Raw genomic sequence first — 27,936 nt, 5'->3', positions numbered from 1 at the left:
TTGGTTTCATTTAGACCTAATGAGATGCAAAGTCTCAAATCATCGCATGGCTCTTGTGAGTTGTAATCCCAAACGCTGATTGTTACGGCTACTTTTATCTCAAGATAATCAGATTTTCATTGAATCCACATAGTCGGGCCTTAATCTTTTGTGAATGAAAAATACCCACTGGTCAACCCTGCTCAGGTAAAAATAACCTCAGCGCCCCAGTTTCCCACATTCAGCGCTCGGCCCATTCATTCTCACACATTCTTTCCTCCTTTCTTTGCCGAGGCGAGCTGACCACCCCCCCTCTCTCTAGCTGTGATGGGACTGTCATGCAGAAAGACACTATTGTGCTGCGCAGGATCCCGTTTCACTCTTGCCTTGTAATTAAGAAGGGATTGCACGGCGAGAGAGTTGTGTGTGTGTGTGTGGGGAGAGACCGGGGGAACGGGTTAGTAGGTAATTTGGCTAAAAAGCAGAGCGCTGACCTGCTTTTGTAGCTGGCAGGCCTGGGAGCCGGCACGCATGAACCCAACTCCCCCACTGACACAGAGCCTCCCTGCTGAGGTTTTGTTCAGTGTGTGTGGGCATGTGGAGAGACGGCAGACTCAAAAGGAAAAGAAAGATTCTCTCTGAGACGTGTGTTTGTTTCAGGTGAATGTAAATGCATGCTTCCTTGTGGTTACGAGTCACGGAGCAACACAGAAAGTGAGAGGAAGCTTTGGTTAAACTTGTGTCACTGCGGACTCATCGTCGCTTCACTCACATTCCCTCCCTGAATCATGGGAAGTGCGGTCCACAAAGAGCATTTATAGAGGTTGAATCACGTTGAACCTCTCCTCATGGGCTGTAAATGAAAGCAGGAGCTGGTGACATGGTGACTTTATGTATCCTGTGTGGGCTGATGTGTCATTTGCTGCCTTTTTATAATCGTGAACAGAAAGATTCAGATTGGTAAACCATGTATGAGTAGTAGTAGTAGTTGTGTTTTCTGTGTTTCAGTGCAGTCTCCAGTTCGGAGGCAGAGCCTGTCATGGCCGACGTGCTGGAGAGCAGCGGCGGCGGGTCCGAAAATGTCCGAGTAGCCGGCGTGGATTGGCAGAAGCGCTGCATCGCTCTGGAGATGCAGCTGCTGAGGTTCCGGCTGCAGGCCGGGAAAATCCGAGAGCTGCTGGCAGAGAAGGTAAGAGAGAAAATCATCATCATTCACGCTTCTGGAGCACCAACTCTTCAGTTCAAGCTGAGCATCATTACAATGTAGGTGCAGACCAAGTGAGGATTTAAGGATTCCTCTAAACGAATGTTTACACCCAGAAACTGCCAGTCGCGTAATTGTTGTGTCGCAAACTGAATTGCACGGGAATATGCACGAAATACTGTTTAATGATCATTTAGACAAGATTTAAATAAAAAAAGGAATCAGAATCAACTATCCAATGATTCTAATCTAACTTCATTCAATCATTTATTTAGAAATAAAACAATATACCTGGAGTTACAAAATATTATGCCAAATATTAACCACATAGTGTCAGTAAGATTAGCATATTTGCCCCATACTCAGACATTATATATAATTTGCCTTCGATTTGAAGCTTATAAGTCCATGGTGACTTTTGGTTTACAAAGTTGTTATATGCAGAGGCAAATGTCTCCAACTACACTCAGTTCACGCATGGCCCAATCCACGAGGGAATCTCAAAGTCAATAACCCATTTAAAAAAAATAATGGATTTATTAGTCGCTGCAGCAACTCAATCCTGACAAGAGTTTTTTATAATTTACTGCAAAACTTTCAAGTCTGCGTAAGAAGAGCAGCCCAGATGTAATTTACCTCAGAAACGACAACATTCCCGAGAGAGAGATGGGAAATGTAGTTTATCCAAAGTGTAATAAGTCCCGGTCAAAACCTGAGCTGAATCTATGGCGAACTACTGTGGAAATGACACTACTCTCACAAATATCTTGTGGCGGGGATTATTTAGCAAAACACTGTGCAGACCTCTGCCTCATCATCATCCTCCTCTTCTTCTGGCAGTGTTTTTAAGTGTTTTACGCACAAGGATACAATTAAAGCAAGTAAATCAGCTAGAAATGCAGGTGTGGATGACTGTATGTTTATGTGTGTGCGTAAAGACAGATGGGATTACTGATTTTATTTGGTAAACAGATGCTGCGCTCACTCTGTGTCATCGGAGGTCGGGTAACATTTCAGCCAAGATGAATATTTCACATTTAACTCATTGCTTCTGCTGCTTCCTCTCAAGTTAGAGGGAAATAATCGCCATCCGCCGGCCAAGTGCGCGTAAAACTGCGTGGCCGTTGTAGAGCCCGACGACCGGACTCTTTGCAGAGTGATCAACTGACATCGGGAGGTTCAGCTCCATGCTGAAGATTTGTTGGTGAAAGAGTGGAAGTGTTTGGATGAGAGCGAAGAGGAGTGAGGTTTTTTTTTGCAGCTTTACGATTGGTCGTCCTTTATGGACTCAAATGGCTCCAAGTGGCTTTTGTCTTGAGTGTCACAGTGGTTTCTCTTTCTGCATCTTCTCTAATGCTGGAGTGCGAGAGCGGTTCATTCGGGCTGTCAACAGGATGTTTACAATCCAAACATAACCCGTGTGTCTGATAAGAGCAGGATGACTTCCTGCTGTGTCCTCTGGCAGGTTCTGTCAGACCTCCAGCTCATCTGTGAGATCCCAAACAACACACACACACACACACACACACACACACACACACACACACACACACACACACACACATACAATTAATTAGATTAATTGCCAGATATCCCACAGAACTCACAATTGATTCGACAAACATGTGGTCTGTTAAGATAAAATAATATTCCTTTGTGCTTTAGAGCTCCATTGTTCTCCATCCAGGGGGCTCATTATTGCAGTAGTGAACATGGAGCCTGGCTACAAAACTCTGAATCATCTCTCGTGTCTCCGGTTTGTTCAGCAACTCGACCCAGAATCAGAATCAGGTTTATTGCCAAGTAAGTTATTCACTTACAAGGAATCAGCCTTGGAGTTTGGTGCATACTATACACACATATTAAGATGAAATGGAACTACAGAAAAAGTCAAGAACATAAATAAAGAATCAAAATTACTATGACAGATATGTACAATGTCAATGTCTGGAGTTGCGCTCAGTGATGGCTGTTTCCACTGGGTGGAGAATCAATCAACCAATCAGAACTTTGCAGGCAGGCAAAAATGGCCACAACAATGGCTGCAAGTGTGGAAGAGATTAACGCAGCTATACAAGTTTCTGTAAAATGATATGTCAAAATACCAACTCTGACTGGGAACCAACAGAAACTCATAACAACTCAGCAATCAGCATATTTCCATATATCAAGTTAAGCTTGAGTAACCGATATCAACGGCTGAAAGTGACGCTATCGATCGATTAGTTGGAAATTAGTCATATAATAGAGGCAAAGAAAACTACAGTTCAGTCTAATTATCAGGCTAATGAACTCTTTAGTTCATTTGGATCAGCCCTACAAACATCATTCTGGTGCCAAATAATCTCTATGAACAGATTCTGCATTCATATGTAGAATCTGAGGCACCGGGATAATATTTTAGTTTCAAAAGCATTCTGGTTTCGGTTTGTCGTCCGACTTGTATTGACCAATCACGAGCAGGCTTTAGTTAAAAGCAGGTAGAGAGAAGGAGAGGAGAGGGAAAAAAACACCAGCTGTCATATGACAATGTTTAACTCTTTTATTGGTCTAAAATGAGCTTGTAAACTGGCTACTTGTGAAACAATCCGGTTTCAGAGATTGGGTGCTTAATACTACGAGAACACCAAATGCAGCAGAAAATAGTCCCCAAGAAAGTCACTATGTTCCCCTGTTTGAGTTACATTTACTGCACCCCTTAAAAAAAATGTTTTTAGTATATACGCGTGAGCTGATTTTAAAGATTTACGTCTTCCGAAGGACAAAATGGGCTCGGGGCTGAGTGTGTGTCAGTGTGGATGTCGGCATGTAATATTACAGAAGGTGGATTGATTGTTAATGCTTTGCTGGTTCTGGTCTTTTTTTCAGGCTTTTTTTTGACAGTAAGAAAAATATAGAATAATAACCAGCCTTTATTCATCAACCACCAATAAAGACATAGTTGCAACTTGCCTTGCCTTATTAGGAAGTGGTACCCACATCCACACTGTTTGAACATAGCTTTTAATTTCAGCCGTGATGCCAACAAATTGAGGGGAGTTCAAGCTCTCTGACAATAGATTAATTACTGTTCCATGCACAGTATTTACTGTTGAATGTTCTCTTTTGGCATTTGGCTAGAAAATAGGCTAATTAATTTCTACGTTTTTCTTTCACTCCTTCTCTCATAAACACACATGCATACACACTCTGACACACACACACACACACACACACACACACACACACACACACACACACACACACTCACACACACAAACACACACAGCTCTGAGCGGGGTTTAAGTGGAGGCCCGTGCTGCTGACTGGGTTTTTTTCATGGAGGGTGGGGGGGTTGCTGAGTGACTACGATGGCGTCATGTTATTACTGTTTGGAAAGTCTGCTTCGCGCTCTTCATCTCCTCTGTTGCCAAGTTAGGAGTGTTTAACGCATTGACCCACTTTGCGATGGAAAAACATGGAGGAGAAAAAAAAAAGGGAAAAGGTTGAGGTGGGTGCGTGTGACATGGCGTTCATCCCCCCAGAGGCTAGGGAGGGAGGAGAGAGGGAAGGAGATGCCCCATATGCCTTGTGAGGAGTTTAACAGGCAAGTTCTCCATTTAAGAGTTTTCACCGTGGATTAGAAGAGTGCAAACGACGGCTGTCAGATGGTAGACCAAAAAAACAGAAACGTCTTCATGCAGGAGGAACTGGAGAATATGTTTTTATTTTTCTGGCGCAGAAATGACACAACTTCAGAATTATAAATAAATCATTTGGCCCCAATACTGGACCTTTTCTTTTGCATTGGGGAAATAGTTTGGTGTAGATTATCAGCTTTCTTTAGGCTGTAAAACAATATAGAAATAACTTCTGCAGAGGATTTTTTATTTTATTGGATGGCATTTCCACTTTAATTTAGTTTCCTTTAATTACTTGTATAATCTAATAGTGGACAAATGAGAATAATCTCCTCCATGAGCCTCACATGTCTTGAGAAGCAAAACACTGCTATCAGTCTGCAGAAAGGTCACCAGGTTCATGTGTGTGTGTAAACATTTAGTTTCACGAAAGGATTAGTTTGGAACAGCTTTAAACTGCTTGAGTCTGTTTTTCATGATACAGTTTTTCTAATTTGTGTTTCAGTGAAAGTTAAGAGAGGTTTTATGATTTTTGTCTTGCGCTTTAGACTTTTTTTATAACCAGCTTTCTCACTGATTTAAAAACCCTGTTATTAGTCTCCATATCTATTGAATGACTCTTTCTCTACCGGTGTCTTCTTTCACTCTTCCACAGCGGTTTCAACATTTAACGATTGAGCTGTCGTCGTTACAATAATAAAAAGAAAAAAATGAAATAAATGAATACAAATAAAAAGACAACACAATAAAACAATACAAACTAGGGCTGCAACTAACGATTATTATAATAATCGATTAATTGGATAAAAAAATATTTTTATCAAAAAAGCGTTCATTTCCAACCCTTTATTCAAAAACAGAAGTGACAGTGCAAAACATCTTCAGAAAGTGCACAAACAGGTTGCTCCTTGAACATTCCTGAGCTGTTAATTAAAACAACAAAATGGACTGACACTAAAAACAAACACATATATGCTTTACATCTGCCAAATGTGAGCCCTTTTTACTGTAATTGATCCCTCCAGAGGCTGCATTTGCATACCCTGCGTTATCAATATGTATGAAATACTGGGACAGAGGGAAGCTGTACTGCTCCATATAGAGTCCTCTTCCTTAAACTCTTTCATTCTGGGTCTCTTATGACCACGACGTCACGTTGTTGGCTAAGCCCAACGACGTTGCAGCCAGCAGCCAGATCCGCCGGTGTGCCGGTTTAACGTTAATGAGTGACAGCGTGAACTGAACCAGACCGGGGGGTGACGGCATGTTTCATCACGTTACGTTTTTTTACAAGCAAGACTGAACTGTAACGGAACTTAACGTAACTTTAACGACAATACACAACCAAACACGTTAGCTAACGCGATAGCAAGCTGACTAGCTTCCATTAAAAACAAGTTAGAGGAACATGAAGACGCTGATTGGCCAAGACTCGACTTGTCAAAGATCTTCTATTTTTGAGAACATTACAACCTCATCTTTTCTCGTGTCTCACTTCAATCTCAGAAACGCTGGCCGGCCAGTTGCTCTGCTCCGCTCTTTTTTTTCTTCTCCGCGACTTATTGCCCGACGTAATAATCGCGCGACACAACGAATCGATAATGAAATTCGTTGCCAACACTTTTGATAATTGATTTTTATCGATTTTATCGATTCGTTGTTGCAGCCCTAATACAAACCAACATTTAGTTTTTAGTCTTTTCATGGGTTTTGTTGAAAGGAAGAAAAACCCAGACCCTCATTAGGAGATCTTTAAGTCTGGCGATGAATGCAACTCAAACTAACACAAAGCTTTAGGAAACGTGACTCCCGCTGCGACATTTTCAGCCTTCTCAGCAGCACGAGCTACTGTGTTGCTCTGAGGCCTGACAGATGCTGGATTGCAGACATAGTTGTCTCACGCCTGCTCAGCAACGCAACAGTTGCTGTAAACAGACGAACAGACACGTATCTGATGGCCTTATGGTTCTCGGAGCCGCTCTGTTACCATCAGGTCAGGAGAATGTTCCCAACCAGGAAAAATACTCATTTGAAAACATATATATATTTCCATTTTTACTATCAAATATAAATCAGCATTTTGAGTCCGTATTTTCAAAATGCTGCAATTAGTTCATCAAAATATGTTTGCAAGCGAGCAAAGAATTCTAAATGGCTCAAAACTTAAGGATAGTAATAATTTGCTGAGAGTAATGCGAACAATTGCACAGTTCAAATTGTTAGGGGCGACTGTGTCTTTCAATCAGAGGGTTGGTGGTTCGTGCCCCGGCCTTGCTAGTCCCTGTCGCTGTGTCCTTGAGCAAGACACTTAAACCCTAATTGCTCCCCGTTGCTGTCTCTGCGGTGTATAAAGCAAATATGTAAGTCGCTTTGGCTGGAATCAAGAGATACAAATAGTTAGCCAACAGTAAAGGAGAAACAGATAGATGTTGAATAAATGGTAAAATAATTAAAAAGAACTGATAGGTTGGAAGAGTTAACTACAAGTAATGGACTTGAAAGAGCAAAAAGTATTGGATAAATGGTAAAGACTATACAGGTTAAGGATTTAACTTAAAGTAATGTATAAAAGTAGTTGTGGTGGATAAACACTTAAGATTGCGAAAAGATGATCTGGAGAAATAACTAAAGGTATCAGATAAATGGGAGAAACATCTAGCTTCTGCCACAAAAAGTACAAATGCAAACTATAAAGATATTGTAAGAATGTATTATATTGTAACAACTGTCGTGTTAAATATCATCCATGAAAGATGAAAATCATTTGGAAAGATGTTCTCTGTGTTAACTTTGTCAGAAGCTTCCCAGAGCTGATGTCTCAGTCATGTGATCTTTTGAATCTGTTGAGGTCGGGGTCTGACCCTGTCCCCTCTTGACCGGAGCCTTTTAGGTTGTCCGATGGCTTCTTCTGATGACCATCATCTCTTACATCTGTTCTACATTGTGACATCTTATATTCACATGAAGTGCTTACCTTCCTCTCCTATTTATTGTTTTTAAGCGGAGGACAAAGTGCTGTTTGCTCTACGGCTCAAGCTCGATGAAGCCTTTGACTCACAACCTCGAAGGGGAGGAGTCATCCCAAACTAACCATCCACATGCGCTCTGGCTTTAGTGAGTGTTAATCTGGCTGCGAGGAAGCGCTCAAATGCTGTCAGTGGTGGATTCTGGGTATCAGGGGGCCTTTTTTTATGGAGGTGACGAGACGGGAGAAAGAAAGAAAGAAAGAAAGAAAGAAAGACGGAAAGGAAACAAAGGGAAAGGGAAACAAAGATGATGGGAGGAATTTGAATGCATCTCTCAAGCAGAGTGAATCCATTAGTATGTTTGTCCTCCTTTCACCTGGGTCACTGAACTCAGAAGAGAGAGAGAGAGCGAGAGAGAGAGAGAGAGAGAGAGAGAGAGAAAGAGAGAGAGAAAGAGAGAGAGAGAACTTGCAGATGTGTGCATACTTGCAGGATTGATGGTGTTTGAGTCTGCATGCTTGCACAAAAGGTGACGCAAGCTTGTGCACACATACATCGTGGCATTTTTTTCTATCATACTTGTTTGACCAGCGGGAAGAAGACACCATTGGGCCTCCTCCGACAGGCTCTGTGCCCTTCTGCTGTCAGTTAGTGGATTTTTGTTGTTGTTGATTATCTTGCTTCTTCTCTCTGACTGGCTGATGCTTGACCATCTTTCCTGCTCGCCAAATTCATATATTTTTTTTATCTTTTTCTCTCTAAGTGTAAGGGGTCCTTTCTCTAAATGACATGTAACTCTTGGAGATTAGGTGATGTTTGATATGTTCAAAGTCACAGTAACCTATTTTTTTCTCTCTCTTCCAGATGCAGGAGCTGGAGCAGAGGGTGACCGAGGCCGACCAGCGCGCTGAGAGTGCAGAGAAACAGGTGGAGAGGCACTTCTCACCCTGCAGTGTTCAAAGCTTGTGAAATACACTTTTTACCAAAAACATAAATGGGGATAGCAAACTGTAAAACATTCACCCCAAACTAAATACATGCTTAGTAATTAGTAGCTGTTCAGTGACTCTAATAGAGCTTTTAGTCTTTTATGTCACATTTTCATTATTAAGCAATCATATAACTGCATTGTATCTGAATTACTCAAGATATAAGGTGAATTATTCGCAGCCATATTGCAGAAGCTGAGTGAGTGTTGAGCTTTGAAAAGCCGTCATATAATCACACAGCTTTTAAACAGCTAAACTGTTTTAAAGCCTGCAGCACTTGCACCAAAGCTCTCTGAACATGCTTTTACTGGAGCGTTTCTTCTTCTTCTTCTTCTTCTTCTTCTTCTTCTTCTTCTTCTTCTTCTTCTTCTTTTTGAGGTTTTTTGAGGCAAGTTTTGATGATGTCGAGGTTGTCTTCCTTTTTGAGTTTTTCAAAGTCGTTTTGGGGAAAAAGTATTTAGCGAAAGTATATAATGTAATGTAAAATCTACCGTACTCTCATAAGCTCTTGGACAACTTGTGTTATTTCTGTTTTGATGGACTATGTTGTCACACTTTTGCCAAGTTCTTATAGATCTCAGGCAATTACTTTGTTAATTACATTGTTATCACAGGTGAAATAAATGACACCAAGACTATAAATAAGACTCAACTTGTAATAAAGCAGAATTATCCTTTGTTGGAAATCGTACCATGAAAATGTAGTTAAATTAACAGTTAAACCCAATTCAAGGCCACAGTCAAGTGAATTTATATCTAATTTCAACTCCTTCTGCAGAGAAAGGTTGTGATCTGTGGAAGAAAGCCAGTAAGTTTAGATCAATCATGCTCAACATTGAATGATGTAAAGAAGAAATCCTAAAATCCATAAAGTCAGGCAACCCGTTGGATTTTGTGATTTTTTTTTTTTATTGGCCTCTTAACCAGCAAGAAGGAGTCAACCTTTGATGGGACTTCACAAAAGGAGAGGAAACCTCCTCCAGGACACATCACACATTCTCAGTCTCTGTTGGGTTTAATCTCCCATTTGCTGTCATTATTGGTCTTCCAGGTGTTTTTCTCTAGGTGGTAATTTAATGGTGCCCTTTCTTTAAAAACAAGGAATACCTGAGGGCTTATACAGATTTCTCTTGTCAGAGTTGACAAAAGTGTTTTCTTCTGGTGCCCATTAAAACTACACGGGCCGTGTCATTTTAAGCTTTCTTTTCTCACTCCTCTAATTTTGCATTTTCAGATCCATGTCATGGAAGAAAAGCTGAAGTCTGCAAACATACAGACCAGCGAGACGGAGAGCTCGTTGTACAGAAGGTATCAAGAGCTGACCAACCGGGTCCAAGAAAAAGATGCTGTGATAAAGAGATTAGAGGTGCAGCTGGATAAACAGGTATGGGCGGAGCCATCGGATAAAGACCAGAAATGTCCATTTATGTTCATAAATGTAGGTTGAAATAATCCCCTGTTTTCTCTGACTACAGATCTTAGTCAGGGCCCAGGAGGCAAAAATTATTGAGGAGAAGGCAGCAAAGATTAAAGACTGGGTCACCTTTAAGCTTAAAGAGGTAAGCTCACACATGTAGAGATACATGTAAGAGCCTCTGGGAAAGTTCTCCCTCTGCTGAGAGATGTCACTTGTGGCAACAAGAGATGCTTGTGAATAAACATGTAATTCATACAGCTGTTTATACAAAGCCATATCATTTAAAAATGCTTATTTATAAAACGTATCTCTGTAATTAAGACATAACACTTACAATATAAGTCTTCAAAATGAAGTTCCCCAATACTGAGTTATTGAATGGGTTTTACAGTTTATGGCTTTATGGTTTAAGATATGTATATATGTGGTTTGTTGCAGATGGAGCAAGAGAACCAGCAGCTGAAAATGGCCAACCTGAAGCAGACAGAGCAGATCATGTTGCTGCAGGACAAACTACAAAGTGAGTACCAACAGAAGCAGTTCATTTCGAGTTTAATACATTCAAATGTGTGATAGCCAGTAGTTCAGCATCAAATTAGAAGTCATAAAGGAAATGTAATGATTTGATTTACATTAGTATTAGTACAGTAAAAGCTTGTGTAGACATGTAGGGAATGAACTGGTGTTGCCTTTCTGCTTCAGCTCTCTTAGAGAAACCTGCATCCTCGGGATCTCCTGTCACCTCCCCGGTAACGGATGCCCACCTGGTGCCCAGCAGTCCGCTGTTTCCTCCCAGCTGCCCCGGCACTCCACCTGCCCAAGATGACAGCTGGAGACAGGCGGGTCCCAGAGGGGCCACCTCTAATATCAAAACCTCGCAGACAGGTGAGCTTAATTTGTATTATCTTGGGATGGGAAGCATGAAGCGTTTGAAGCAAAGAGCGTGATCTTTAATTCAAGTCTGGCTGATGACTGGAACAATTGTGCACGGATTGGTAGTCTCACCAGCAATCCAGTCTCACCATTATTTCCCAAACTTTAGATATTGGGTGTGTTTATATTTTATTAAATAAATCATGAGATTATGTTTTGATTTGTTAATCGTGATTAATTACTTTTGCCAATATTTTTATAATTTTATAATTTTGTAATTTTATTTTTTATTTTATATCTCTTTTTTTTTAACATAATTTGACAGTTTTGTCGTTAGTTTTAATAAGAGGCACACATACAGAAATATAAATAAAGTTTAATCGTAACTATCCTGTGACAACATTGGTGGGAAAAATTCTGCTAATTGATTAAATGCACTGCTTAGCAAAAATGCAATTGGTTCAGGTTTAATTAAAACATTTTTTTTAACACATTTGTTATCTAAAACCAAAGTCTTGGGAATTTGGACATCAGTTCCAAAGGGGTATGAAAGCTTCCTCACTTGTTAATAATTTGTCTCCGCAGATGTGAAACGGGCTCCTGAACAGTCCAGCAAGGGGATTTGTCTCGGAGACCTTGTCGCCCACAATGCTCTCTCTCAGGGTCGGAGCAGGGAGGGTCCCAGCAGCCCAGTTTCCAGTGCACCGGAGCTCCCACTGGGCAGAGAGGGTCTGGAAGGGTGTTCTGACAGAGACAACTCCTCCGATGAGCTCAACAGCAAGTTCCGCTCCCAGTGCCTTCACTCGTCTTCCTCCTCTTCTTCCTCGTCCTCGGCCTACGAGATGGCCCACGGGCCGAGCTCCTTGGAGTCGTGCCTCAGGATGACACCCAAAAGCCCGCTCCTGTCGCGCTCCCCCTCCACCAACAACCCCTTCCCAAATCCTCCAGCTCACCAGTCGGGCGCCAGCATGACGCTCCCCAAAGTACGGACTCTGCTCACCCCCAGGGACAGCATCCAGCTGGTCAAGAAGCATTACAGCCAGCCGCAGCCCAGCCTGGACAGACTCCACCACCTCAACGTAAACATAGACATCATGAGCCCGTCCTCCACCTGCTCCACCCTCAAGAGCACAGGCACCGCCATCTCGCCCTTCTCGCAGGTCGTGGAAGAAACGGACATTGACGACGGGCTTCCTGACAGCATGGACGGTGTGGTGGAAGGGTCTGGGTCAGAGGAGCCATGCCGGAACGGAGTCTCCTTTGTGGGACTCCCGGAAGAATTAGAGCAGCTAGATCCACCTCCAACGCCCCCATTGCACCGCTTCCCTTCATGGGTATGAGAGACCAGTATTATCTAGTCTACTCCTGCTTCCTGTATTGTTTTATGCTGTAAAAGTCCTTCCTATAAGCGTGAGCAATTCAATTGGATCCATCATCTTTTTGTTTAAATTACTACTCAATTACCTGGCCCATAACCCTTGTTTGACATTTTGGGGAAATTACATTTATTTGCTATTTGACGACACCAATCTCATGTCTGTATGGTAAATATGAAGCTACCACCAGCAGTTGGTTAGCTTAGTTTAGCACAAAGAATGGACACGGATGGAAACGGTTAGCTAAAATCATAATTTACATGTTAAATCTGGTTTGCTTAATCTGCACACAATAAATAACAATTAGCCATTTTACGGACGGTTATTCGTGTGACTTTTTTTTGGCCTAGCTGATACTCGAGGAAGTTGCTGTTCCTGGCCAAGAAATAGTCCATGCTACTGTTAAATGACTAATTGTTAGTTTTACACTTGTACAGATTAAACTAACAAGATATAAAAAGATTTAATCAGTGAGCTTTAGAGGTGTTATCTTTGGACAGAGCTGTTTCCCTGTTTAAAGTCTTTGTGCTAAGCTAAGCTATCCAGGTGCTAGCGGTACAACTTCGTTGATCTTCTCTTGTAACTCTTTGCAAAAAAAGCAAATAAGTGTATTCAACAAAATGTCAAACTGTTCCTTTTAATGATGTAAACAGCAAAGATCTAATTGACAACGTGTTGCACTGTCTAAAGGTGTCTATATTGACTGTTTTAGTGGAGTGAAGAGTAATATTCCTGACTTTGTTCTCTCTGCAGGAGAGTCGGATCTACGCTGTGGCAAAATCAGGAATGAGAGTATCCGAGGCCAGTCCTGCAGCCAGGGGCCCCGGACGAGGTGAGCGTCCCCTGCAGAAACTAGCCGTCCTCTCCTTCTTCACTAACATCTACTTTTATTCTTCCTCCATTTATATTCGGTGTCATGCAGAGAGGAAGACAGCAGCGGTCTCTCACCCTGTGTGTCTCTGGGTGTTGTGTAGAAGATGAGTCATTACTGTGAGGCGACATGTCACTCAGCTGACGCTAAAGCTGCTGCGGTTGGTTTGGATCTCTCATTGCCGACCCTTTGATGTCACTTCCTCTGGCCCCCGAGGGCTCCACACACCTGTGCAGGTGTGGGCTCCTCTTCCCCTGTTCTTTTTTTAAAGAGCCGAGGAAGAGCATAACAGTGGTGAGGTTTAGAGGGGTTGCTTTTTAATCGACTGCGATGAAAGGACGTGGTCTGGCCGTAATTACTGCTTTGCTTTCGGTCCCGACATCATCCATTTTGTCAGGATGCAGACGCCAATGTTTGACAGCTCTCCGACTATTGAGTTTCCTGACTTCCAGGGAGATGGAGCTGACTGCCAAGTGGCTGTTGTGGATGAAGTCATAGCTTACTCAGCGTATTCAGCCTTCTCTCATGTTTGCGCCTTAAGGTGCATTTGTTGTTGGAGCATTTAGATCTCTGGGCAGAATGAATATCATGGACCCGTTCTTGAGAAGCATGTGGTCTTCCAGCGCTACTTCAGGTGGACCAGCAGCAGTTTGATTCAGCAACGACTCAGCGCCATGGGAATTTTCGCCAAAGTTGAAAAATGTCAACTTTGCACGATTCACGGCGCGTTATTTGCGTCATTCGCGTTGCCCGGCGGAAATTTGCATTGTTCGCAACCACTCACGCTTGTGCATTGACTGTGCATGCAATCGCAACGCTTTTGGTGTGAACGCAGCATAACTATCATTTGTGGCAGTTGTTAATTATAGGTGACTTATCTAAATTATCTAAATGTTGCTTTGGCCCTCTATTGACATGTCCATAAGTAAATAAACATTACGTGCAATACATTCTGAATGAATGTTTTCCCGTGTCTGTTGCAGGGTCCAACTTTCCCCAATATCCAGCGGCAGGTCCGTTCCCCCAGTTGATCTATAAGAATATAAATGTGCCCGTCTATACCACACTGAAAGGGGTGAGTGACATTTTACTCTTTATTATTGTGCTTCACTTCTGATGCAGCTTGTCAGCTTCTTCTGTGACTAGTTGTCATCTGAACTGCCATTATATTAGGTGTTTTTTTTTACTTTACAGTACTCAAATGTGTGTGTGTTTTCTTTTTTTTAGAAAGCCACTCAGATCAGCAGTGTACCTCTTCCCGATGACGACTCTGGGTCAGAGGACGACAGCAGCTCTCTGGCCAGTTTACGGACATCCGTCCTGTTCCCGGACAAGAAAGGCAGCGTCCCGGGGAGCCCGCGTGCCGTCAAGAGAGGTGAGGATCATACGTCACAATGTAGACAGGACAGGGAAAATCATGCACTTCTAACATCAGGACAAGCTTCCTGACAATGTTGGGTCCGTAAAGGGAGGACCAGAGTATTGAGCGTGTACTGTAATGCTTGAGTTTATCTGATAAGATGCAGGGTTGTCGGTGTGCACCAACATAAAAAAACAAACATTTATGATAAATGTCAGGAGGAGCACCATTCTGCCCCAACATTTACCATCCATGCAGAGAGAAATGCAGCTTGTCTGCTCACCAGAATGGTATTCAGCTGCGACAAGCTGCATTGTAAGCACGTAAAGTAAAAAGATGCATTAGAAATCATTAACTAAAGTAGAAGTAGGTGATGCAGCTTTAGGGCAAGCACTCAGTGGCGATAGATAACCACCACTCAATGCAAAATACCTGCTTTAATGCATTGAACATCGCATACTGATGAGATCTAATAGTGATCTCAGAGTCTGGGTTTCCCATTTAAGAGCCTTTTGTCTTGTACCTCTCGTTGCTCGCTGGCTCTAAATCAACTGTTCTTTCTTAGGTGTGTCCATGTCCTCCATCAGCTCGGAGAGCGATTACGCCATTCCTCCTGACGCCTACTCCTTAGACAGCGACTACTCCGAACCAGAGCACAAAGTCCAGCGAACCTCCTCCTATTCCTGTGAGAGCACCGGGCCTGTGAGTGGAGTCCTGCTTTTTATCAGCGCAGGCCTTTTTGGCCGTCACTTCCTCAGTGTTACGCTACAAAACAGCACTTTAAATCGACACGAACCTCCGCAGACAAAATGTAATGCTGTGTGTGTCTGTAGGAGATGCTGGAGAAGTCGGGGTACCTGCTGAAGATGGGCAGTCAGGTGAAAGCCTGGAAACGCCGCTGGTTCATCCTGAGGAATGGAGAGATCCTCTACTACAAATCTCCTGTGAGTGTGAGCCTGCCGGACTGCTTCCTTCTAAGGTTTTGCTGTCGGCATAGACGACATTGCACGAATATTTCAAAAGTTTGTGTGTTTGCGTGCAAGATGGCTGCCGTCAAAATCTTAACATCTCATCACGAACACTGTTGTCAGTCTGGGAAAAAAAAGACGTACGTTACCGCAGTAAAAGTTTGTGTTGGCATTCATGATTGTAGTTTTTGACAGAAATGAATGTGTTTTTTTTCACCTAGAGTGACGTGATCAGGAAACCTCAGGGTCAGATTGAGTTGAACTCATCCTGCCGTATAGTTCGTGGAGAGGGAGCACAGACATTTCAAGTAAGTGGAAAACACGTCTGATATTCTGAGCCAAGGACTCAAACAGTGCTTAACTTTGTGTATTACTTGTATACTGAAATGTTAAAGATCTAAAATTCTAAACCTGGACTTAAAATAGATAAACAGTTGTTTGAGGGCAGATGCAGCGACACACATACTCTGTTAGTATAGCACTGCATCACCATAGAGCGTTACCGCTGCATACCAGACAAGCGGCTTAACATGACGTCAGGTATAACGTCAGGCTGGAATGTTTTCCTGGCTCTTTGGCAGCTGATTCTGATCTCCTCTGACACGATGATGTTATCTCAGTCGGGCTCGGCTTAGCATTTTTCCCATATTTCTCCCTTTTTTTTGCGTCTCATCAGCTGATTACAGAGAAGAAGACCTTCTATCTGACCGCCGACTCGCCCAACATCCTGGAGGAGTGGATCAGGGTTCTGCAGAACATACTCAAAGTCCAGGCCAGCAGCCCGGTTAATGTGGAGACCGCCGCCAAGCCCACCGTGAGGGGTTGGCTCACAAAGGTCAGGAGACAGAAGAAGAAGAAGCGGTAGATCGATAGCTCTGGTGTCTGTAAGCTAAATGTGGAGCTATACTGCGAGGAGACAATTAGCGTATCTTAGCATTAAGCAACAACTGGCAAAGTATTAGTATGATATTAATCTTCTATCTTGTCATATTTCTCTGTAGTATTACATATTAATGATATTTAGCAAATAAAACAACGAAAAACATTATAGTTATTACTTTAAAGGAGTATGATGCTCGATGCTTTAATATTTCACGAGGCCTACAACTAATTCATTTTCGAATCTGAGGATTTTTGGGGGGGGTTTCTTTTAATTTATAAATTTCAGTTTTTTAGAAAACAAAAAAGAGGTGAAAATATTCATTTTCTTTGAGAAGCTGGAACGAATAGATGAAGAAACGATTAATAGATGATCAATATAGTTTTTTTCTGCTGATTGAGAAATTGATTAATTGTCTGGAGTTGCACAAACATTTTTGTTTGTATTTACTGAAACAATGCACTAAATTGTGTCGATGTTTAACTTGTATGTAGCCTTACACCACTGCCCCGCTTCCATTGCATAGAATAACTCACTTTCGAGTTAAACGTGCTCTTTCAGACAGATGTAGACGTTTCTGTCACTGGGGTTTTGATGGAGCTCTTGAAGCAGATTCTTAAAACCCTCCTTCACGTTGGGACACGGCGGTGAGGCCGAGCTGCTGGAATGCTTGAGAGCTCCTTCCCTTCAAATCCCTCTATTCCCCGCCTCTCCTTATCCGAGGCCTGTCTTATGCTGGTAGGGTTAAAACACTTAAACATCTGACGAGTGTGTGTGATGGGTCTCTGACAGATGACTGACAGCCCCGTGTCCTCTCACCGAACGCCAAATCCCTTCCTGGGCGTCGTCTTTGATCTGCTGGTTATGACGTGATCTCGGTCCAGACGGGGGCCGTTAACCCGGTGACCCCTATTTAAGGGATGCATAGCTGGCTTCGTGACGACGGCATCCTTCAGTGGAAGTGTTGCTCCATTCACATTTCTAAAACTCTCTGAAAGAAGTCTATCGCAGAAAGTAATGTGTAATTATCAGCAACAGCAGACGTTAACATTTGACATAAGTTAGTTGTTGCTTTACTTTGAAATATACTTTTTTTTAATAATGATTACCCGCACTCCTGGGACTAGCAGATGTCCCAGGAGTGACGTCCGTCAAGCTTTTTAATAAAACAAAGAATACAAAGTATAGTCTTGTATTTAATAATAGCCTTGGAATGTGTCCTGATACATTTTCTGATACTTTCTCTGCCATCGTTATCTTGTTTCAGGTCAAACATGGACACTCTAAGCTGGTGTGGTGTTCCCTGGTTGGAAAAGTCTTCTACTACTATCGTAATCAGGAAGACAAGGTTCACAACTCTCCCTTCTCCTAACGTGCCCTTGTCTGCTTTTAATGTTGTCTTTTGTCTGTGATTATTAACACCTCACAAATTCAGGCTCCTCCCTACAGAACAATTGTCTTTTCACAAATTGAGCATAGGTGCTTACAGATGTTGCTTAAAGGCAAGAAAAAGACTGTGTAATTATGTCAATTTAGTATGATTTTGTCGGTGAACACTTAAATCTTTAACTACTTCTCAGCATCTTTTTGTTTGGCTTATTGTTTTGCGAATTTACTTCTTTCTCTCTCAGTTGCCTCTGGGTCAGCTGCAGATGCGGGAGGCCTCGGTGAAGGAAGTGGATCGCTCCTGTGACTCAGATGAGGACTACGAGGCAGGCAGTCGAGGGTTCCTCTCCTCCCACTGCACCCTGGCGGTCCAACCAAGAGACCAGAGTCCTACTTACATGCTCATCGGTACCAAGCAGGAGAAGGTAGTGTGAAATATTCATGTAGTTCATAAATATTTTCATGTCAATCCTAAAGATTTTGGGATTGATTCAGTTGTGTTTGCACATTTTTCCACACAGGATACGTGGCTGTATCACCTGACTGTGGCAGCGGGAAGCTGTGCGACCTTCAAAGTGGGCACAGAGTGCGAGCAGCTCATTGGTAAACTGCTTGATGCAGAGGGAGACCCAGGTGAGAAAATCCCTAATGTTCAACAAGGAGGCATCATTAGTAACCACATTATTATTAGTGTTAATTAGAAGAGCTTAAAGCAGTTTGTACTAAACTGCCTTTCAGTGGTAAGCATTACAAAGAAGAGCGTAATGTAATTTAGAACTAACTAGTTACTTGTTTTTGTCCAGATTATTCAGTTTAACGCAATAAAGCAGAGCTGTAAACGGGATTGTAGAAATACTGAGGTCATGAGTTCAAATTCTCATAATGCAACCCCCACCTCTCTTCTTTTATCACATGGTTGGTTCCTATTTGATTTATTTAGTGTACTTTTTTCTACATCTAAATGTTGCCTTAAGCCTTCTCTGAACTGCTTGGAGTCTTTTATATCGCTCGGTATCGAGCCTCAATATATTCTGATAAAATGTGTCTGTAGCTTTGAGAATCCAAAATTCAAACTCTAATTCTAAGAAACACAAATGGACCCCAATGTACTCCGTAGCATGCATGCTACATGCTACATGTTATTTTGATCCACTGTGTCTGACAGCCTTAATCCACTCTGCAGACTGTGTTTACGACTGGAGGGTTGTGTGCGAATAACTGTCAGCTGTTGAGTCATTACGGCTTAGAAACTCAATCTTTTTTATGTGTGCCCGTGCATGTGTTTGCGTGGGTTTGCGGTTGTGTGTGTGTGTGTGTGTGTGTGTGTGTGTGTGTGTGTGCTTCTTCCTTTCCCAGAATCTGCCTTGTGGAGGAGCGAGGCCTTGAGCTTCTGTAAGGAGGGTCTGCGTTCGCCTCTCACCACTCTGCCCTCTGAAGCTTTGCAGACAGAAGCTCTCAAGCTTTTTAAGGTCAGTTTTTTTTTTTAACCCTCTTTCTTTCCCTCTCTAGTTCTGATCCACTTACTCTTCCCCTCTTCCTTTCATCCCTTTCTCCAAATCTTTCCTTTTCTGTGCGGCTCTTACTGCGAGGGTCTGTTCAAGGCATCATCCGTCCTACTCCAGCTTGCCCCCTCCATTATCCCCTCCTACTCCTGGATACGCACCGCGGCCCTCTTCCTCTCTTCCCTCCTGCCTCTGAACCAGATCAAAGGCTCGAGGACGAGGGCCCCAGCTCATTAAAAGTGTGGAAGAGAGATAATGGGCTTGATTATCTGCTCTGATTGAGGCTAACCGTTCCTCTGGTTTACAGCCAGTGTGAACGGCGCCCCTTAAAAACCAGACATGGGAGGTCAGGGCCTTCAGAGAGTGGCAGCCATGGAAATGGAAGCCAGGAGATGGGGGAGGAGAAATGGGATCAGAGCAGAACGGGGACCATGTAGGAAGATCCTTTTCCTCTCTTTTCAGCTCGGTAGCCCTTCATTGCGCCCACCCAGAGGCCCCCTCCACTACAGTCACTGCACTAAGGGATTGAAAGTTGAATGGATCGGCCCTCTCTTTGACCAGCCAGCCTTAAAAAACAGTCACAAACACACAAAGAAACAAAATGAATGGACGTGACACGCTTTTCAAGTCTACCCTCTACTTCATGCCTTTGAAGTATTAATTAATCTGACAGGGCTGATACAAACTGTTAAATTGGTTGAAGACTGAAGAGTCTGAAAAGGAAGTGCCCTAAACTTGCATTATTTCTAATGGCCATAAGGGGGCGTGTCTTTGGGTTGCAAAAATAAGTCAGTTTTGTAGTCTTCTTAAGTCTTCTTCAATACAGCATTACGTTCATTTAGTAAATTATGGTCCCATTTAAAGTAAAATAGACTATAAAGCAGGGTATGCTTTAGGGACGTGGCTACCTTGTGATTGACAGGCCACTACCACAGCATTGTTGGATCTGGGAGTTGTGCACGTTCTCGTCTTCCATCTTTAACCCTTTCACAGTGTGTTTTTCAATTCATGAAAGTTAAGTACGAACATTTTTGATTGTCTTAAAATGTTCTTATTCAGCATTCGGTTGAACTTAGATCCACCCTCTTTTTTCTGGTTGCAAAAAGCCAAGCGAGGTGACGGCCAAAATGCCAAACTCCAGGGTTCAAAACGGCGGTGCAAAAACCCATGGACCAACTGCGCCTACTTCTTATATACAGTCGATGGTTTCAGACAAAAGATTGTCTTCAACTGTCTCAGACAAGAGAGCAAATGAGAGATGAGAACAACAGTTACGTAAAAAAATGACAAACATATCTGCTGACCTCATGCCATGCATTTCTGTTGTTTTTTATAATTCCGTCTGACCTGATTATTAACATCACCTAGGCTTCAACTTCTTTTGCTATCTTAGCTGTGTCGTCTCTGGTGTGTGTTTGGCTCCACCTGCTGGTGATGCAGTGGAACTGAATGCCAGAAATCTGTCCTTCTCTGCAGTCCTGTCAGCTCTTCATCAACGTGCTGGCCGAGTCTCCGTCTGTCGACTACCACACCTCGCTGGCCCAGAATGCATTGCAAGTGTGCCTGACCCACCCGGAGCTGCAGAACGAGGTGTACTGTCAGCTGATCAAGCAGACCAACCGCCGGACGCCACACAATTACTCCCTCACGCAGGTCAGCCCGCACAAAACTAAACAGATGCATATGAAGGGCAAAGAATGTTGATGGCAATAACAGGTTAACTCTGCGTTCTTGGCACGGGTTTAAAAAAAATGTCGGTATAAAATACTCTCCTGTTAATAAAAGTGTTTTCTTCCCGTAGTGCTGGCAGCTGTTGTCTCTGTGTGTGGCTCTGTTCCTCCCTCAACAACATTTCCTTTGGTACCTGAGACAGTACCTGCAACGCAATGCTGACCCAAGGTGAGGAGCCCAAAGCCTGCAACTGATGCGTGACAATTTTTTTTTAAGTATAAAAACTCCATACAAAGTAACTAAAATTCGATTCGTACCAGTTTTTGTGCATCGTTTTCATCTCTCTTCCCTTTTCGTCCCACACAGGAGTGAGGTGGGGAAGTATGCGGTGTACTGCCAGAGGTCTGTGGAGCGAACGCTGCAGAACGGAGAGCGGGAAGCCAAACCTTCCCGTATGGAGATCGTCTCCATCCTGCTGAGGAACCCCTACCACCATTCACTGCCTTTCAGCATCCCAGTCCACTTCATGAACAACACCTACCAGGTAACACAAGTTCTAACTCGCGCTGCATCTACCTCATGATCGTGTCTTATGGATGTCTTAAGGACACCGTCACACTGTCCTCCTCTTTAGAAGCAAATCGTTAAATCAGAGCATTTCACTCACTTTAACCCTAGAACACTAACCTTGAAAATAGTAACACCATCACTAACGTCGCGTATATTTGACCTGATAAAATATACTTCTCATCAAAATATATTAAAATACAATAAAACAAGGCAAATTGAAGTACTTTTATTGTACCCTATAGAACTAAAACCATAAACAGGTATCATGGGGGGCACCCTAAAAAAAGGCTCAAAATCGGGTGAAAGATTTGGGAATCGTCAATGAAATATGATTAAAAATATAAATAATGGAGCTATGAACTTGTTCTTTGGTCCACCCGTTCCTGGGACATGTGAGCCTTGTCCGGTGAAGAAACAGTCTCCCTTCAATGGTAAAACCCATCTGAAAAATGTTCCACCCTCTATCACTAACGTCGGGTGAAAATCACCCGAACACATGCCTGTTGAAAAAAACATGGATTGGAGCAGAGAGACACACCGACCTTCAATAACGTCTGTGAGCAGCATGAAGCTACACAAGGACCCACGGAACTCAGACAAAAGCAACACAATGAAAATAATGTAACCACAATCGCACAGGTAAAAATCACCCGACGTTAGAGTTCTAGGGTTAAAGGGAAGGCATTGATGTGTATTTTGTTCTTCACATTCCAACGTGCTCTGCCTAGAGGGAAGGAAACTAACAGCAGCATCAGTTTGTTCCTGCAGATGTGAGGAGACGGGCTGACGTTGCCACTTACAGGCGAATAAAACAACAGCTGCCTGATTATTTCTGCCGAAAAAAACAAAAAACGGTTTTCGGCGGTGATTTGCTTATCAAATAAATGCAATCAGATTACTGTTTTGTGTGAACTCTGTATTTCTAGTGTTTACTTTGACAACGTCCTAACAACAACATCACTGCCTTCGTGGTAACTTTCCAGAGTTGCAGTTGCAGTGTTTTACCTCCAATGAGCCCTCAAACCCATGGATCTATTTCTCAAACTGGACTAACTAGACTTGAAACAACACAACTCTTGCTTGAAAAAACAAAATTATGCAAGGCTCTTTTTGGACTTAACTCCCTTAACACTTTCTCATGTAGGTGGTAGGTTTCGATGGCTCCACCACAGTGGAGGAGTTCCTCCATATGCTGAATCAGAGGATCGGCGCGAGGAAGCCTCAGCTGTCTGGGTTTGCGCTCTTCAGTGATGATCCATCTGGCAAAGACCTGGAGCACTGCCTGCAGCCGTCTGCCAAGGTAAGAGTCCGGGTCACTGAACATAAGTGGACGGTAGAAAACCCCGACACGCCACAGAGGCTTTTGTGGTGCATTTATTCATATAATTTGTCTCGCGTTACTTAATATTTCAGAGGCTCAGCAGTTGGTCGTTAAAGATTATTTTGACAAATTAAGTTTGTCCAAACATTTTGGTGACTTTTTGATTTTTAAATGTAGTCGCATGCCAGCAAACCGAAGCTTTACCCTGTATTATAATCCCACTTGGTTTTCATTCTGGTTCCTGAAACTGGAACCATCATGTTTAACCGGCCCACCAAAGAAAGTAAAAACACCACATTTATAACTCGGTCGAACAGCTCGAACAGCATGCAGTATATATAACAACTACACGTCTGACTGGAGACTGACTTCTATCCTTTTTGACAGATCTGTGATGTCATTTCCAAGTGGGAGCAGGCCCTGAAAGAGCTGTATCCTGGGAAAAATGAGGGAACACGGATAGTGCGTCTCACATACAAAAGCAGGTAGGATTTCCATTGTCGCATCTGGGTTTTGCAAAAACACACATTACCTCATTATCTTTCATTATGTGGTCGCAGACATTTGTCTAAACTTGCATCACAAGAATTGAGGGTGATGTGTGATACGTGTTTACGCAGGGATTTGTGTGTGTGCGTGATTCCGGCCTCTGCCGGGAAAAATCATGACGACGTTCGTTTTTTTTTCATTCGTGCACGCACAGGTTGTGTTTCAGATCTCAGGTGAAAGGAGAGACGGACCGAGAGCGCCTCCTGCTGGCGTACCAGCTAAATGACGAAGTTCAGCAAGGCCACTTCCCCGTGAACAAAGAGCTGGCTCTTGAGGTGGCCGCCCTTATGGCACAGGTCTGTAAAGATTACGTGAATTTAGAGGATTAAAAATACTCGCTGTCAGCAAAGGATTCCTATGTTTTAAACTCTCTCTTTCTCTTCCTAATCCCTCTCTTCTTTCATCGGCCTTCTAGGTAGAACATGGTGACTTGGAGAGACCGGCGGCCTCCTCTCCGACTGGCTCCCCTCAGCCTAAATCTCAGCTGATCCTCCTGCAGGCCTTAGAGCGCTTCTACCCCAAACGCTACAAACAGGACTGCAGCTCAGAGCAGCTCAGGTGAAACAAAAACTCTGCTGTTGTCAAAATAAAAAATACTCACTGAACCAAATCCTGAACCAGAGAACCGTATGCCCTCATACAGATGTATGTATATATATATATATATATATATATATATATATATATATAAATAAAGTCTGACAAACACAGTGATTTCATTTTGTCATAAACTCATCAGACACAAATGCTGCAGGATGTTCTTGTTTGCTAAAGATGAGATTTACACTTTAACCAATGTTCCCCTTCTCCTCTCAGAGATCTTACTGAGCGCCTGGCCACTAAGTGGTCTATGCTACGTGGGTGCAGTGCACCCGAGTGTGTGAGAATATATCTGACTGTGGCTCGCAAATGGCCCCTATTTGGAGCCAAACTCTTCAGTGCGAAGGTAAAGAAAAAAAGTATCTCTTTGCTTTGTGTTTAATGTTACACTCTGTATAACTTCATGCAAGCTGCCGGCTGCAGGTTAAATTCACTCCTTGATTTGGCGCCTGTATTGAAAACAAGCATGCTCCCTAAGCCCCATCCATCAAGCTCTCAAGCCCAGGTTGGACCAGTTTTAGACCACGAAGAAGACCCAGGGAGGAAGCTGCGGTGTTTATGTGACACCTGTAATATGACCTTCTCTTTGTTTCCCCTGTCCACAGCCACTCCCCCCCTCTCCTGTTGAGCAGAGCCAGGTGTGGCTGGCAGTCAATGAAGATGGATTGTGTGTGCTTGACTGTGCAATGGTTAGTTTCAAACAAATACCTCCATCAACACTATCTCTGCCCTGTGTTGTTACACAAAACAAAAGGAGAGATCCACGCTTGTTTTGGAACATTTTAGAGCGTGCTTTAGTTTAAGTTGCATCCCCTCTTTATGTAACTGCAGTGCCGGGCCACAGCTGCAGAACTTTGTCTGGAAGGATTTCTATTCTGTGGTGTTTCAAACCCCAGAAATCCACAGGAAAATAAAATGGCCAGCCTCCGAGTTACCATTCTTGACCCTTGACAGACAGCTGTTCCAACATGTAAACCACACTAGTTCGAGCTCTGTAATTTTCTGCGGCCTGTGTAGATCCATTTCATTTCTTGGTCTGGTGGGCAGCGCTGCTCGTGCGCTTTCATGAAAGTCTTAGAGAGAGAGAAAGAAAAAAAGAAGTAAAAATCACAAGAACTCGCTGGATGTAATGTCACGCTTCTTTACACTCAATTTGCCCTTAAAAAAAAAAAGCGAAAAACCAAAACGATTTCCCAAAAGAAGTCCATGCTCTATTTTGGTCCCAGCCATAATATCTGAACGTGACAACGCTCCCTCTTGTCACTGCACAGTTTGACACTGACAATGTCTTCCTTCTTTCCTCAGCACACGCTGGTCACACACTCCTACCAGTCTGTCATTACCTTCGGTGGCTGCCGTGATGATTTTATGGTGGTGATAAGCCAGCAGAAGGAGCCTGGAGGCGGGAAGAAGAGCGTGGAGAAGCAGGTCTTTGTGATGGCTAAGCCAAAGGTGAGTGTCATGAGTACGTTAACAGAGAGGCATCACATCACCTGTTTAGTGCCTACAAGCTGGGACCTTAATATAAATGAATATGAATGAATGAATATATAGCGATATTGCACCGCTGAACCAACTGTAACACAAATGACGTTGTATAAAGTAGCTCTGACAGCCCAGACTTAATCACGCTCACCTGTTTCCACATCCCCTCCCCACCGAGAGCTGATGGAGAAAGCAGGTTGTTCCTCAATGGAGCTTTAACACAGAGTCACGTTACAACCGTGGGTGAAGCTCATGAGAGGAACTCTGATCGTTTGGGGGGGGTCTCTGTTTTTTTCACGTCTTCCGTGAGCCTCCAGCTCCCCAGAATCAAATGAAACCTCATATCATCGTGTTAAAGCCTGATCTCTTGTCTCAGATTCTGGAGCTGACTCTGCTCATGGCCAGCTACATCAACCACTGGAACCCCAGCCTCCCGTCGGCCTCTCTGCAGCCGCTCGGCCCCTGGGATGTGGACAGCAAACACTTCCCCGCCATGAACTACACCACCAAGGGCCCAACACTACTGTGAATTAACTACAGGGAGGCTTGAAGACGGACGTTACCGTTAGTGCGCTTTCATATGGAGTGTTTGGTTGCATGTCCGGGTACCGGGAGATTATTTTTCTTCTTAATTTTTTTTAAGTAGATGTCAGGATCAGGTCTTGTTAGACTATTTATTTCTATAACAAAAGAGTGTTTCAACTCATGCTCTATTTAGATTTAAGGGTTCAAATTCCTTGTTGGAATTATTTTTGAAAGGCAGATGTAGTTTCAGGACACATTTACTACCTGCAGCGGGATCCTTTTAGTCGCCGGGCCACTGCTCAGATATTTGCCTTCATTCTAACATTCATGTTTTCCAGACCTCTTTTCTGCCTAAAGCCGTTGCCTTGTGAGAGCTGGTTTGACTGGAATACGGCATTGTGTGTGTGTGTGTGTGTGTGTGTGTGTGTGTGTGTGTATGTCGCTCGTACTTGACAATAAAGCAGCATTTAAATTCCTTCATGAGGTACTGTGCAATTAGAAAGGGACTGGTATGGCACGTGATACTTTTTAGAATCTTAATTTGATATAATCCACATTGAAAATTTAGAGCTGCAATGAACACATTTTTGTATTATTATAGATTAATCTGATGATTATTTTCTCAATTAATAGATGAATTGCTTGGTCCATAACATGCCACCAGTTGACATACATTTAAAGATATAAAAGTGACTGAGGAACTTTGGACTGGTTATATAATCGTCTCAATTTAATACTGAAGCCTCGACATAACTAAGCAAACCATCATTGAGAAAACGGTATATTTCTATATAGTTATTCTTAATGCTTGTCGTCATCGAGTCGGATTCGGCACACAATCAGATGAAATCATGCGGGTTCACCAGAAAGTCCTCGCAGACACCAGCTGGGCCTCCAGCTGCAACCAGCACGCCACGGCCCGACCCAGATCCGGCTTCGCTGCAGTCTGAGGGGAAAAAAGAGAGGAGGAGGAGGAGGAGGAGGAGGAGGAGGAGGAAGAGGGAGCTTGATCCTCGCTGATCCGCTGGGAGCAAACACTCACATCAGGCTGTGTTGCTGGGCCCGCTGTAGGGAAGGGAGGCCCAGAAGAACCAGAATCAGGACTGAGCGGGGCCGCCGGTCAGAGCCTGCACCAGTAAAATTAGAGTTTTTTTTTTAAGGGAAGCTGGTCCTCGGAAAACACTACCGCTGTTGTCCACAAGGAGCGCCAACATCATCACAAAATGAAAGTTCCTTGTGTAGCTTTAAGTTTAATTTGTTTTAATTTGAAGATTGAAAAAATAAAGCAAATATTAGCATTTAAACAGCTGGAACCACAAAGTTATGCTTAAAAAAAAGACTTAAATGAAGAATCGATTATCAAAAACAACAACTAAACAATTAACTAATTAATTGTTTCAACTCACCCTGATACAAATTGGTTTTCCTCATAAAAAGAGTGCAAAGCAGTTTTTACCCCATAGAAATAAAGGTCCTATATCTAAGGAGCCTTTTGTAATCCTTTTTTTTTTTTTAAAGATAATTAATATTTAGCTCACTTCTAGCATAACACAGGCCAAACAAAATGTGATCTGCTATTGGTGTGATGTTACTGAGGTACACAATAACACACTGGGTTGTGAAAGGAGTATAACTGACTGTATGTTAAGTGCATCTGTGAAAGTTGAGCAGTGCAATGTGTTCCTGTGCTCATTTTTCTGATGGTCATCTGACAACATATTAGGCATTCATCGTATTTATAATTCATTCAGTTTTCAGTTTATCAACAAACAAAAGGAGAGGACAAATAAAAGGAAAAAGACTTGAACTGTTTTGGATCAAACC

General features: G+C 42.9%; 1 protein-coding gene across 1 annotated transcript; it reads left to right on the top strand.

The window, feature by feature from the left end:
* Positions 1-1,018: 1,018 nt before the first annotated feature.
* plekhh1 (pleckstrin homology domain containing, family H (with MyTH4 domain) member 1) lies at positions 1,019-26,116 on the top strand (the record flags this gene model as incomplete). The annotated part of the gene is given in 29 exon segments (XM_079226837.1): positions 1,019-1,168; positions 8,634-8,696; positions 9,993-10,142; positions 10,234-10,317; positions 10,614-10,695; positions 10,878-11,060; positions 11,634-12,382; positions 13,178-13,256; positions 14,279-14,370; positions 14,523-14,670; positions 15,221-15,357; positions 15,489-15,599; positions 15,845-15,931; positions 16,300-16,458; positions 17,771-17,851; positions 18,135-18,314; positions 18,411-18,522; positions 19,246-19,358; positions 20,868-21,044; positions 21,193-21,290; positions 21,429-21,606; positions 22,777-22,932; positions 23,341-23,438; positions 23,657-23,801; positions 23,924-24,060; positions 24,319-24,448; positions 24,708-24,791; positions 25,408-25,554; positions 25,964-26,116. Coding segments are annotated over 29 exon segments (4,263 nt in total).
* Between the last annotated feature and the right edge of the window lie 1,820 nt (positions 26,117-27,936).

The sequence above is a fragment of the Taurulus bubalis genome (assembly GCF_910589615.1).
Source record: "Taurulus bubalis genome assembly, chromosome: 1".
NCBI classification, from domain to species: Eukaryota; Metazoa; Chordata; class Actinopteri; order Perciformes; family Cottidae; genus Taurulus; species Taurulus bubalis.
Note: the sequence above shows the minus strand (reverse complement) of the source record. Positions and strands in the feature narration are given on the sequence as shown.